The following is a 10,480-nucleotide window of genomic DNA, read 5'->3' as shown; positions in this document are numbered from 1 at the left end:
CCAGCTGAAGCACCTGTTTTTGCGCTGCTGGGACCCTGAGGCTCCCCTCCCACCTCCGGACCTCTGTGTTTTTGCAATGCTGTGATTTCACTGAGGCTCCCCTCGCTGGGAAACCCCACCTCCGGACTTCCGTTGCCAGCGAAGCGCCTGTTTTTTGCACTGCTGGGATTCCCCTGCAGCATCACAAAAACACGGAAGTCCCGAGGAAGGGTTTCCCATAGAGGAGAGCCTCAGGGGAATCCCAGTAGCGCAAAAACGGGTGCTTTGCTGGCAACGGAAGTCCGGAGGCAGGGCATCCCAGTGGCAGTGGTGGGTTTGTAAGGTAAAAATAGTTTGTAAGAAGAGGCAAAAAAATCTTAAACCTCGGGTTTGTATCTCAAAAAGTTGGTATGATGAGGCGTTTGTAAGACGAGGTATCACTGTATTGGGATTGATGGTTTAATGTAAGGTGTGAATCAACAAACCAGCATGTAAATAAACCATGACTTTCCCTTGGCGTGACATGCAACCTTTCCAGACTTTCACAAAGAAGATTAAGGAAAGAAATTAAGATGAATTTTGTGAAAACAACAACAATAGTAACAACAACAAGACAGGAAAGTTAAACTCTACTTTTCTTTTATTTTAATTTTTTTGACAATTCAAACAGTGGTCTCTTACATACCAAAGAATATTGATCTGTTTGGTTCAATGCCACCAAAACTCAATAGAATATATTCATCAAACTCAACTCGAATCTCATATGCTGGAGTTAAGCAAATTGGGGAGTGGGGGTGTCTGATGTCCATTTTAGCCTTCGGATGGGAGTCTCAACCTCATTCAGAAGATGGGGCCAAAAATTTTCAGAGGCAGGACATAAACGACATTCATTTTAATTCTGTATCGGCAGAATGAAAGCTTACATTAAATACAATTACAAGCAATTCCTATTTAGTTCATAATTTCTCCCATGAAAGAATACCAATAGATGGCAACATTGGGAAGGACATTTTAAAGTGGCAACAGAGAGGCATCAGATTTTTGCAGCATAAATTGAGCTGTGGGCTCCTTGGTCTTCTGTGAGCTTGGTGGTTTTCTTGTAGATGTTTCACTACCAAATTTGGCAATGTCGTTGATGAGTAAAGGCAGGGAGGTTGATCTAAACCCTGTGTTCCCTCTAAAGTGCGCAGTGGGCTGTAGCGCACTAAAAAATGAAGCCTGGCGCACGCTTTTCTATGGCTGCTCAGGGAGGAGGGTGGCAGAGGGGGCCCCTTCGCCTCCACCCGCTGCAGCCGCCACCACCAGGTCTTTGCCGGGACCAGCAAAGTGGCGTTTCACTCTTCCTCCTCCTCCTCCTCCTCCTCAGCAAAAGCTCTGCAGGGCTTTGAAATGACATCAAGCCCTGCACCCAGAAAGCGGCACGCTTTTCAAATGCGCCGCTTCCCCAGGAAGCCGGCTTTGCCTCCTCCTCCGTCGCCGTGCTGGGGGCTGCCCCCTGCCGCCGGGTCCTCTTCACTGCCCAGAGAGAGAAAGAGAGAGCCGCTGTGGTGGCGAGGGGCCAGTGGTGGTAGAGGCGCTAGTGGTGACGTCACGTCAGTGTTGCTCTCAGAGACCATGGACGTCGAGGAGGGCTGCGACGGCCAGTAAGGAGGCAGCCATGGGGGGGGACAGAGGGGGTGAGCCAGCTGTCCAGGTGCCAGGAGTCTAGTGGGTGTGTGTGGTCGAGTTACTCCCACGCAGGCTTCCCGGGTGAAGCAAGCAAGAGAATGAAATAAAGAAAGCAAGAGAGTGGGAGAGAAAGAGAGAGAAAGCAAGCAAGAGAGAGAGAGAAAGAGAGAGAAAGCAAGCAAGAGAGAAAGAGAGAGAAAGAAAGAAAGCAATAGAGAGAAAAAGAGAGAAAGAAAGCAAGAGAGAGAGAAAGAAAGAGAGAGAGAGAGAAAGAGAGAGAGAGAGAGAAAGCAAGAGAGAGAGAGAAAGAAAGCAAGAGAGAGAGAAAGAAAGCAAGAGAAAGAGAGAGAGAGAGAAAGAGAGAGAGAGAAAGCAAGAGAAAGAGAGAAAAACAAAAAAAGAGAGAGAAGTGACTCTTGATGGTAAAAAGCACCCAAATAATAACAGCCCCCAGCCCTCATCTGTTTTTGGAAATGGTTCAAAAGTTCTCTTTCTCTCTCTCTCTCACACACACACACACACATACACACACAAGGGAGGGAGGAGATGGATGGAAAAAGAGAGGAGAAGTGAGAGGGGGAAGGAATGAGAGGAAGAGGGAGGAAGAGGGAGCTTGGTGGTTTTCTTGTAGAGCTTTCGGTACCAAATTTGGCAACGTCGTTGGTGAGTAAAGGGTCCCAACCTGATCTTTCTTAAGGCCTTTGACTTAACTAGGAGATAATTTTCACAGCAAAGATCCCGAGGATGCGTGGAAAGAAGAAAGCCGCCTGTGGCCCCAAGTCTTTCTTCTCCAGAGTGGAAGCCAGGCATCATAAGGATGAAGGGGGACTAGAACACTGGACGTCTTTAAATCTGAATGTGTAAGACCCTTGGCGGAACGACATTTTTCCAAGATTGCAAACTGATCGGGTACCACAACCTTTTCCAGCAAAAGGGATGGTTACACCTAAGGCAGAAGGAAACAGTGATTTATTTTTATTTATATATTCAATCTTTTATGCCGCCCTTCTCCTTAGACTCAGGGCGGCTTACAACATGTTAGCAATAGCACTTTTTTTTAAACAGAGCCAGCATATATTGCTCGCACAATCTGGGTCCTCATTTTACCCCCACCCTCCTTGTCTTTCGCAAATGACTCAAGACCCACCTATATCGCCAGTTATTTCTTTGTATACTCCCAATACGTACTTGACTAAGTAAGTAAGTAAGTAAGTAAGTAAGTAAGTAAGTAAGTAAGTAAGTAAGTAAGTAAGTAAATAGATAAATAGATAGATAGATAGATAGATAGATAGATAGATAGATAGATAGATAGATAGATAGATAGATAGATAGATAGATAGATACAGTAGTCCCTCACCTATCGCTGGTGTTACGTTCCAGACCTGTCCGCGATAGGTGAAATCCGCGATGGGGAATTTATCGACTGATAGTACTTATTTAAGTATTTATATTGTAATTGTTTGGTAAGTTTTCATTGTTTTAAGTGTTTATAAACCCTTCCCACACAGTATTTTTTTTAGATACAGTATTTAAATACAGTATTTACAATTTTAGATTTATTTTTTTTAAAAAAACCTGCCGATCGAGTTCGGCGGGCTGTTTAAATCTGCCGATCGACTTCCTCAGAAACCCGCGATGAAGTGAAGCCGCAGTAGGTGAAGTGCGGTACAGCGAGGGACTACTGTAGATAGATAAATAAATAGATAGATAAATAGATAGATAGATAGATAGATAGATAGATAGATAGATAGATAGATAGATAGATAGATAGATAGATAGATAAATAAATCTGAATCCCTGAACTTCAAGAGATGTAAAAAAAGTCTGTCCTTTAAGTGTTGTTGTAACTTTTAATTGTCACTAAGTGAATAAGTCAAGGACAACCTGTATATTCTAGTCAACAGAGGTTTTGTGAATGGTTATGACCAGTGATGGTTATAACCATGTAGGCAGGCACGCAGAACCGGTAAAAAAAGTTTGTTCAAGTACACAGAACCGGTCGGAAAAAATATATATTATTATTTTCTTTTTTCCCCTTCTGGGCTCTGGGTATGTTTTTCCTATTGTAGTAAATAAGGTTGAATGTGTATAATTTTAGAAGAGTTGTGCATGTGTGTACATACACATACAGTTTATATAGTGGATAATGTATATTTTTGTGTGCCTGTGGGTAATACACATAAGGCATATATACATAGAATTAAATAGCATATTTTGGATGTTCAGTAATAGTAAATAGATAGGGAAATTGTATCTCTTTGAGGCGAGGAGAGGCCAGGCACCCTAACCCAAACTCTTGACGTGAGTGACATCAACTTGGCCACTTTTAAGCCAGTCACATGACCTTTAAGCCACACCACCATCCCATTCACATGATTGTCAAACCATTCCCACCTGGTCACGTGGCTGGCAAGCCACACCCACGAAATGAGCCACGCCCACAGTGTGGTAGTAAAATATTTTGCAGCCTTTCACTGGTTATGACCTAGCTGTTTTGAAATTGTCCCTTTGTCCCTGGCAGAATGTTTTTAGCATTCGCTAGCTTTTCTTAAACTGAACATACTGGCTGGCTTAATATAACTAACAGCAAAGGGAGTTTAAATGAAAGAGGAACAGTAAATACAGCTTACCAGAAAACCTGTTGGTTATTTCTCCATTCACTTCAGTACAATTCTGTAAATCACCCAGACAAAATACATCTCCATTGCTCCGACAGTTATCATGACCTGTTCTGTAACATTTGGGGCAAGATTTCCCATTTTCATAGCGGTTCATCCTATCAGCTGCAAGTCACAAAATATGTTCATTTAGCAAAATAATTAATTAAAAGCAATTATCTTTTTCCGATAGGAAATATGTACTGTATGCAGTGGTACACACCTCTATTTACAAACTTTTCTAGATAAGAACCGGGTGTTCAAGATTTTTTTGCCTCTTCCCAAGAACCATTTTCCACTTACAAACCCGAGCCTCCGAAACGATAACCAGGCAAGGCAGGGAGAAGCCTCCGTGGGGCCTCTCTAGGAATCTTCTGGGAGGAAACAGGGCCGGAAAAGGCGGGGAGAAGCCTTCATGGTGCCTCCCTAGGATAATTTGCCCATGAGTTATATTTTCATGTTTTACTACTTAATTTTAGCTTATTATACCGCATTTTAACTCATCTTATTAAAATTCTCTTTCTTTTATCTAACTTTATTGTATTTTAACCAGTTTACAATACTGTATAGTGTTTATGATCAGTCGCCGGTTTTGATGACTGATGCGGTCACTATTTCTACTTTGATAGGGTCAATTGACTAATCAAATAAAATTGAATACTGAGAGATGAGATTTCTGTTACAGGCAACTAAGCCTTAAAAGAGAATTTGGTCAAATATTTCGACATTCTCTTCCAAATGTTTCTAACACTATCCGCTTATCTCTCCTTTCACAAATAGCAATGCCTGGACTCCCTTTGAATTGGGGGGTGAGGGGAGCAGGCAGAGTGCCCCTCCTCCTCGCGAAATAGTACGAAAATAGACTAACAATCCTGGGTCTAGAAAGCTTAGAACTACGGCGCCTAAAACACAATTTAAGTATTGCCCACAAGATCATATGCTGCAACGTCCTGCCGGTCAATGACTACTTCAGCTTCAACCACAACAACACAAGAGCACACAACAGATTCAAACTTAATATTAACCGTTCCAAACTTGACTGTAAAAAATATGACTTTAACAATCGAGTTGTCAAAGCGTGGAACTCATTACCGGACACAATAATGTCAACCCCAACCCCCAACATTTCTCCCCAGGTTCCTAAGAGGTCCTGTCCAATTGTCTTTCCTTTATCTCATATATCATATATATTTTCTTCCTTTCATATACCTTCTCCTCTATTTTTACATATTATCTTTATATATATATTACTTCATGTCTATTCTCTTCCATATGTACTGTGTATTGGACAAACAAACAAACAAACAAGTAAGTAAGTAAGTAAAATAAATAAATAAATAAATAAATACATACATACATGCATACATAAATACATAAATACATAAATACATAAATACATAAATACATAAATACATACACAAATAAATACATAAATACATAAATAAATAAATAAATGAATGAATGAATGAATGAATGAATAAACAAACAAACAAACAAACAAACAAACAAACAAATAAATAAATAAATAAATAAATAAATAAATAAATGAGCTGCAGCAGCGAGCGCAATTTAGTGTTCCGGCGTGTAGCCCACCGCTGGCCGGTGGTGATAGAGCTACGCACGGAGTTCTATTTCCGCCGGTGGAAAAGCGTTCCAAGCTGTCCCGCCTCTTGCCCACCCCTGGGAATGGCCCTTTGAGATGTTCTTGATATGAAGCTTAGAGACTAGAAAGATGTCGTTGGAATTTTCCCCATAGATTTCTTAGTGCCAGAAGCATAAAAAGAATCAAAAGCTGTTTACATACCTACAAAGTCACTCTGGCACTCTGGCTCCGTTTCACTGCAAACCTGAGATCTAAAGTTCAAAGTACGGCCACCTCCAAAGTTGAAACTGAAGGAGCCCGTCAAATGATTTGAAGGACCTTCACAACTTCTGGCATAGGAATTGATTTCAGGAGGCACTACAGGTGAAATATAAAAATGACAACACTGAATGTCATCAACTGAGCATGCCCACGCCTCCCCCCAGCTGACACCCCTGAAATTAGAATTCTACTAGTTTTGTCTTGGGGTTCTGCATTGGTCGCCGATCAGTTTCCGGTCACAATTCAAAGTGTTGGTTATGACCTATAAAGCCCTTCGTGGCACCGGACCAGATTACCTTAGGGACCGCCTTCTGCTGCACAAATCCCAGCGACCAGTTAGGTCCCACAGAGTGGGTCTTCTCCGGGTCCCGTCAACCAAACAATGTCGTTTGGCAGGGCCCAGGGGAAGAGCCTTCTCTGTGGTGGCCCCAGCCCTCTGGAATGAACTCCCCCCAGAGATTAGAATTGCCCCCATCCTCCTTGTCATTCGTAAGCTCCTTAAAACCCACCTCTGTCGTCAGGCATGGGGGAACTGAGATATTCTTTTTTACAATTTATGCATGGTATGTTTGTTTGTTTGTTTGTATGTTTGGTTTCACAATAAGGGTTTTTTAGTTGTTTTAGTATTGGATTTACATGCCGTTTTTAATTACTGTTGTTAGCCGCCCCGAGTCTACGGAGAGGGGCGGCATACAAATCCAATAAATAAATAAATAAAATAAAACATGGATAACTAGCTGTAGCAAGTGTGATAACCTTTAGGCCAGTGTTTTTCAACCAGTGTCCCGCGGCACACTAGTGTGCCATGAGACATAGTCAGGTGTGCCATGGGGAAATTAAACGTGGGTCCCCAAACTACGGCCCGCATGCCGGATATGGCCCACAGAGTCCATCTATCCGGCCTGCTGCCAGCCACCTCCATCCGAACATATACATTCCCCTCACAATCCCTCCAGCTATCAGTGACAGGAAGAGTGGAGGCACAGGGAACGCTCACTGACCAATCACCTTCTAGGATTCTGCATTGGCTGCCAATCAGTTTCCGGTCACAATTCAAAGTGTTGGTTATGACCTTTAAAGCCCTACATGGCATTGGATCAGAGTACTTCCGGAACCGCCTGCTACCGCATGGGGCTACCTTTGAAGAGTGTCCGGAAACTTCAGATCGTGCAGAATGCAGCTGCGAGAGCAATCATGGGCTTTCCCAAATATGCCCATGTTACTCCAACACTCTGCAATCTGCATTGGTTGCCGATCAGTTTCCGGTCACAATTCAAAGTGTTGGTCATCACCTATAAAGGCCTTCATGGCACTGGACCAGGGTATCTCCGAGACCGCCTTCTGACACACGAATCCCAGCGACCGGTTAGGTGCCACAGAGTTGGTCTCCTCCGGGTCCCGTCAACTAAACAATGTCGTTTGGCGGGACCCAGGGGAAGAGCCTTCTCTGTGGCGGCTCCGACCCTCTGGAATCAGCTCCCTCCAGAGATTAGAACTGCCCCCACCCTCCTTGCCTTTCGTAAACTCCTTAAAACCTACCTCTGCCGTCAAGCGTGGGGGAACTGAAACATCTCCCCCTGCCTATGTAGTTTTTGTGTATGATATGACTGTATGTATGTTTTTATATATTGGGGTTTCTTGTTTTTTTAGACTTTTTAAATGTATTATTGTTATTTTAGATTGTTGCTATTAGATTTGTCATTATATATTGTTTCTGTCATTGCTGTAAGCCGCCCCGAGTCTATGGAGAGGGGCGGCATACAAATCTAATAAATAATAATAATAATAATAATAATAATAATAATAATATCATCCAAATCAACTTAATAAAAAAGATGCAGAAAAACTAATTCACTTACCCGACATCAAGTTGGTCACAGAATGAACACTTACACACTTTTCTCCATTTGCACAGTTATTTTCCATAGTACTGCAGTAAGTTGCTCCATCATTGGAACACTCAAAACATTCTAGAGAGAGTGGTAAGGATTTTTTTTTTTAATGGAAATACATTTCTTTGAGATTCCTTCAGATTTCAGTTGTGATATAAATACTGAAGCGGACGCTAGCCTTCTTCCAATGTTATTATTCCCATTTTAGCAGAAGGCTCTGTCCTACACATTGGGAAGAAGAATCTGAACTCCAAATCTGAACTGAATAATCAAATTATCACAGATAATCCCCCACTCGGTTAAAGACCTCGGTATACTAATAACAAAAGATTTAAGTGCCAAAGCCCACTGCAACAACATAGCCAAGAAGGCTTCAAGAGTTGTAAACCTAATCCTACGTAGCTTCTGCTCTGGCAATCTCACACTACTTACCAGAGCTTACAAAACTTTTGCCAGACCCATCCTCGAATACAGCTCATCTGTTTGGAACCCATATCGCATCTCAGACATTAACACCCTTGAAAATGTCCAAAGATACTTCACCAGAAGAGCCCTTCACTCCTCCCCTCGAAACAGAATACCCTACGAGACTAGACTTTCAATCCTGGGCCTGGAAAGTTTAGAACTAAGACGCCTTAAGCAAGATCTAAGTATTGCCCACAAGATCATATGCTGCAACGTCCTGCCTGTCGGCGAATACTTCAGCTTCAACCACAACAACACAAGAGCACACAACAGATTTAAGCTTAATATTAACCACTCCAAATTTGACTGTAAAAAATATGACTTTAGTAATCGAGTTGTCGAAGTGTGGAATTCACTACCGGACTCTGTAGTATCATTCCCTAACCCCCAACACTTTACCCTTAGACTATCCACGGTTGACCTCACCAAGTTCCTAAGAGGTCAGTAAGGGGCATACATAAGTGCACCAGAGTGCCTACCGTCCTCTGTTCTATTGTCTCTCCCATATCTCATATATCTTCTCTTCTATCCCTATATCTTTTTCTGCTATTCTCTCATAGTTATATTTTACTCCTTTATTTTCTCCTCTATTCTCCCTTTAATACATTCTACCTGATTATATCCTCTATAACCCTCATTGTGTGTTATTGTGTATTGGACAAAACAAATAAATAAATATGTTTATCCCAAGCATGATTCAATTCGGTTATTGTGGATTTACCAACCACGTCTGCTGGAAGTTTGTTCAAACATCTACTACTCATTCATATATTCTCACGTTGCTTCTGCTCTTTCCCCCAACTAACCTCAAATTGTGCCCCCTTGTTCTTGTGTTCACTTTCCTATTAAAACACTTCCCTTCTGAACCTTATTTAACCCTTTAACAAATTCATGTTTTGATCATGTCCCCCCTTTTCCTTCTGTCCTCCAGACCAGTGATTTTCAACCTTTTGTGAGCCGCGGCACATGTTTAACATTTACGAAACCCTGGGGCACATTGAGGGGGGGGGGCTAAAAAAAGTTTGGACAAAAAAATTCTCTCTCTCTCTCTTCCTCCTCTTCACTCTATTTCTTTCTCCCTCCCTCTTTCTCTCCCTTCCTTCCTCTTTCTTTCTCTCTCTCCCCATCCCTCTTTCATTCTCTTCCTTCCTTCCTCTCTTTTTTGCTCTCTTTCTCTCTCCCTCCCTCCCTCCCTCTCTTTCTCTCTCCACCTCTTGCTTTCTTTCTCTCTCTTTCTCTCTATCTCTTTCTCTCTCTCTCTTTTGTTTTCTCTCTCTCTTGCTTTCTTTCTCTCTCTTGTTCTCTGTCTCTCTCTCTCTCTCTCTCTCTAGCTCTCTTTCTTTCTCTCTCTCTCTCTCTTGCTTTCTTTCTCTCTTGCTTTCTTTCTCTCTTTCTTTCCCTCTCTCTCTTGCTTTCTTTCTCTCTGAGCTTCGCGGAACACCTGACCATGTCTCACGGCACACTAGTGTGCCACGGCACACTGGTTGAAAAACACTGCTCCAGACTATACAGATTGAGTTCCTTAAGTCTTTCCTGATAGGTTTTAGGCTTAAGAAGAAGAAGTGAAAATTAATTCAAAGAACCCCACGTACTTGTTACGTTTGCAGATCTTGCCAGAGGAAAGAGGAGGAAGATGGTGAAGATGAAGAGCACAAAGGAAGCCATTTCGTGATACCGTTCAGGTGGGTCAATGTTCTCTGAGATCGAGAGGTCCTCAGGTGTGGTATTTATAGGCAGGGAGTGGCCAGAATAGCATGCCACATAAAGTATAACAGGTTTCAGAATATAATTTACCTCGGCAATGACATCATAACAGCGATAACACTGGGGAACAATTTGTAACACAATTTCTATTGAGTTTGATTTTTCAGCTTTTTTTATAGTTAATTAGGCATGCTGATTTCAAAGCTGTAGTTAGTTTTCTTCTACCGCATCAAGTATTTTTCTCTACACCT

General features: G+C 42.2%; 1 protein-coding gene across 1 annotated transcript; it reads right to left on the bottom strand.

The window, feature by feature from the left end:
• Positions 1-601: 601 nt before the first annotated feature.
• On the bottom strand, positions 602-10,222 carry LOC139174017 (uncharacterized). Its single transcript, XM_070764036.1, has 5 exons — positions 10,118-10,222; positions 8,028-8,138; positions 6,109-6,264; positions 4,278-4,430; positions 602-2,593 (listed from the first exon to the last, which is right to left on the bottom strand). The coding sequence occupies exons 1-5, from the start codon at positions 10,188-10,190 to the stop codon at positions 2,457-2,459; spliced, it is 630 nt and encodes a 209-aa protein (XP_070620137.1). The 5' UTR covers positions 10,191-10,222; the 3' UTR covers positions 602-2,456.
• Positions 10,223-10,480: the final 258 nt, after the last annotated feature.

Source organism: Erythrolamprus reginae, chromosome 11 (assembly GCF_031021105.1).
Source record: "Erythrolamprus reginae isolate rEryReg1 chromosome 11, rEryReg1.hap1, whole genome shotgun sequence".
Lineage (NCBI taxonomy): Eukaryota > Metazoa > Chordata > Lepidosauria > Squamata > Dipsadidae > Erythrolamprus > Erythrolamprus reginae.
This window is presented reverse-complemented; position numbering and strand designations above follow the sequence as displayed.

Bases quoted from the DNA above. Each gene is read 5' to 3' on its own strand.
- LOC139174017 (XM_070764036.1), bottom strand. From the start codon at position 10,190: ATGGCTTCCTTTGTGCTCTTCATCTTCACCATCTTCCTCCTCTTTCCT. The intron at 8,139-10,117 runs GTACGTGGGGTT...CACTCTCTCTAG, and splicing joins AAGATCTGCAAACGTAACAA to AATGTTTTGAGTGTTCCAAT. The intron at 6,265-8,027 runs GTAAGTGAATTA...TTTCACCTGTAG, and splicing joins TGTGACCAACTTGATGTCGG to TGCCTCCTGAAATCAATTCC.